This window comes from Scylla paramamosain, chromosome 10 (assembly GCF_035594125.1).
Source record: "Scylla paramamosain isolate STU-SP2022 chromosome 10, ASM3559412v1, whole genome shotgun sequence".
NCBI lineage: Eukaryota > Metazoa > Arthropoda > Malacostraca > Decapoda > Portunidae > Scylla > Scylla paramamosain.
Genome location: NC_087160.1, coordinates 29,742,511 through 29,744,431, shown reverse-complemented (window position 1 = coordinate 29,744,431; position 1,921 = coordinate 29,742,511). Strand labels below are relative to the sequence as shown.

General features: G+C 41.4%; 1 protein-coding gene across 1 annotated transcript in view; it reads right to left on the bottom strand.

Moving 5' to 3' along the window:
* Positions 1-1,131, bottom strand: part of LOC135104497 (myosin heavy chain, muscle-like) — a 17,121-nt gene extending 15,990 nt beyond the window's left edge. The window contains exons 1-2 of the mRNA XM_064012054.1: positions 1,042-1,131; positions 1-217 (exon numbers count right to left, since the gene is read on the bottom strand). The exon at positions 1-217 is cut by the window's left edge and continues 332 nt beyond it. Coding sequence (XP_063868124.1) covers positions 1-173 — 173 coding nt within the window. The 5' untranslated portion in view covers positions 174-217; positions 1,042-1,131. The remainder of the gene's footprint in view (positions 218-1,041) is intronic.
* Positions 1,132-1,921: the final 790 nt, after the last annotated feature.

The window sequence follows — 1,921 nt, the reverse complement described above, 5'->3', positions numbered from 1 at the left end:
TCTTTGGTTTCCATGATTTCGCCCTCGATAAACCCATCCTTCTCATCGGGGATCCAGCAAGACGTGTCCGGATCGTAGGGTCTGCTCAGATCCCGCTCCTTCTGTTCATCTGAGACGTACAGGAAGTCGGTGGGGTCGGGGTCCGGGCCCGTGCCTTCCTCGTATCCTCGCATGGCAGTGGTGATTGATACTGGCAGAACTCACCCTCGCCTTCCTCCTACAAGTAATAACAAAACATGTATGTTCCTATTCTGATCAGACATCATTTCAATAATAATTTTCCAGTTTCTTGAAAGTAAAAAAAGAATCTCATCAGCCAATGACTAATTAATGATTGCACGGAAGATGAATGAACATTAACGAAATAAGAGACTAGGACTCGCGAAAGTGTCATAACGTAAAAGGGTAATCATGAGATAATCGTATACCATTTTCAATAACAGTATTCTGTAGAATAAATATGAACATTTTGCAGCATGCAGAAGATATAAACACATCCCTAAAAATGAATGTCTGTAATATAATACTGCAGATCACATTACTTGTGTGGCGACTAATAGAAAGATGTCCCTGTGACACACGAAGGGGACATCCTTGCATATCAAGGCACGGGGCCGCTCCTGTTCTTCCAGAGGTAATGAGAAACATACGGTGATGTGTAATTGGTAATTTAGTGGCATTAAAAGATAGGTTTCTCTTTGACGACTTTAAGTCTTCTCATTCAAAAACTGTCAAAAATTGATGTGAAGACTCGTCTATAATAACTTTACAATGACGTGGCTCTATCTTCATCACCTGAGTCTTGCCCAAGCAGCCATTACAGCATGCAGTGTTCTCAGCAGACAACATCTTGTTTTACTTGGTCATTTGTGAACCATAGCTGATGCTAATTTTAGGATGTACAGATCCTGTTACCTGAGGCCTCACTGCCACATTGCGCCCTTCCTATCCACGGCATAGTTCTGCTGGATCCTTCTTCGTGGCGCAACTCTGGTTTTATTTAGGAGAATAGATTGCAAGGTAAAGGCGACTGTGACTTACCTTAATTCTTGCTTTCTTCGAGCACGACCAACCGCGACGCCTGCCGCTGCCTCGCCCTGCCACTGATGACACTCGTCTGGCCAAGCCGAGAACCATAACCAGGTGTCAGGTGAGCAGGTAAGGGGGGAAAGAGTGGGAGGGGAGTATTTTTTTTTTTTCGTCATAAGAATAGCAGGGGTAAGATTAGGGGCATACTGACCATGAGGCGTTATTTAAATGATTCGCTTTAACATACCAACAAGTATTGTAACCTTCGATAATGAAAGAGCTGTCATATAACTTTTCATATGCCTATTATTCGGGCATAGATACGGCACACCGTCTCTCCTGTTGGTGTCGAGGCCTGGGAGGGGAGTCGCGCAGCCAAGAGCATCAAGGAATTATTGGAGACGGGCACCTTGTGTTATGCCAAGTGGCAACAGGGGGACGTCATTAGGTGTTATTTTAGAAGCGTCACCATCCTCCTCATCATTTTAACATCTTAGCTCATCAGGAAATTAACGTTGTCTTCTTAGGACAAAATATACAGTTATGATCATCAAATTATAAGTAATTAAGAACAATAAAGAAATATGAATTGTTATTTATGAGGGCTCCGCTCTATTTTGTCTTTATACATAATTTTAAGCAGCAGCAGCAGCAACAGGAACAACAACAGCAAATACTACTACTACTTCTACTTAAACTACTACTACTACTACTACTACTGCTACTACTACTACTACTACTACTACTACTACTACTACTACTACTACTACTACTACTACTACTACTACTACTACTACTTATAATTAGGCGTAGGATTATTATGTACTTGAAATGATGAAATATACATGCGAATAAGCAGTAAAATTTGATAATATATGCAAGTAAACATGCA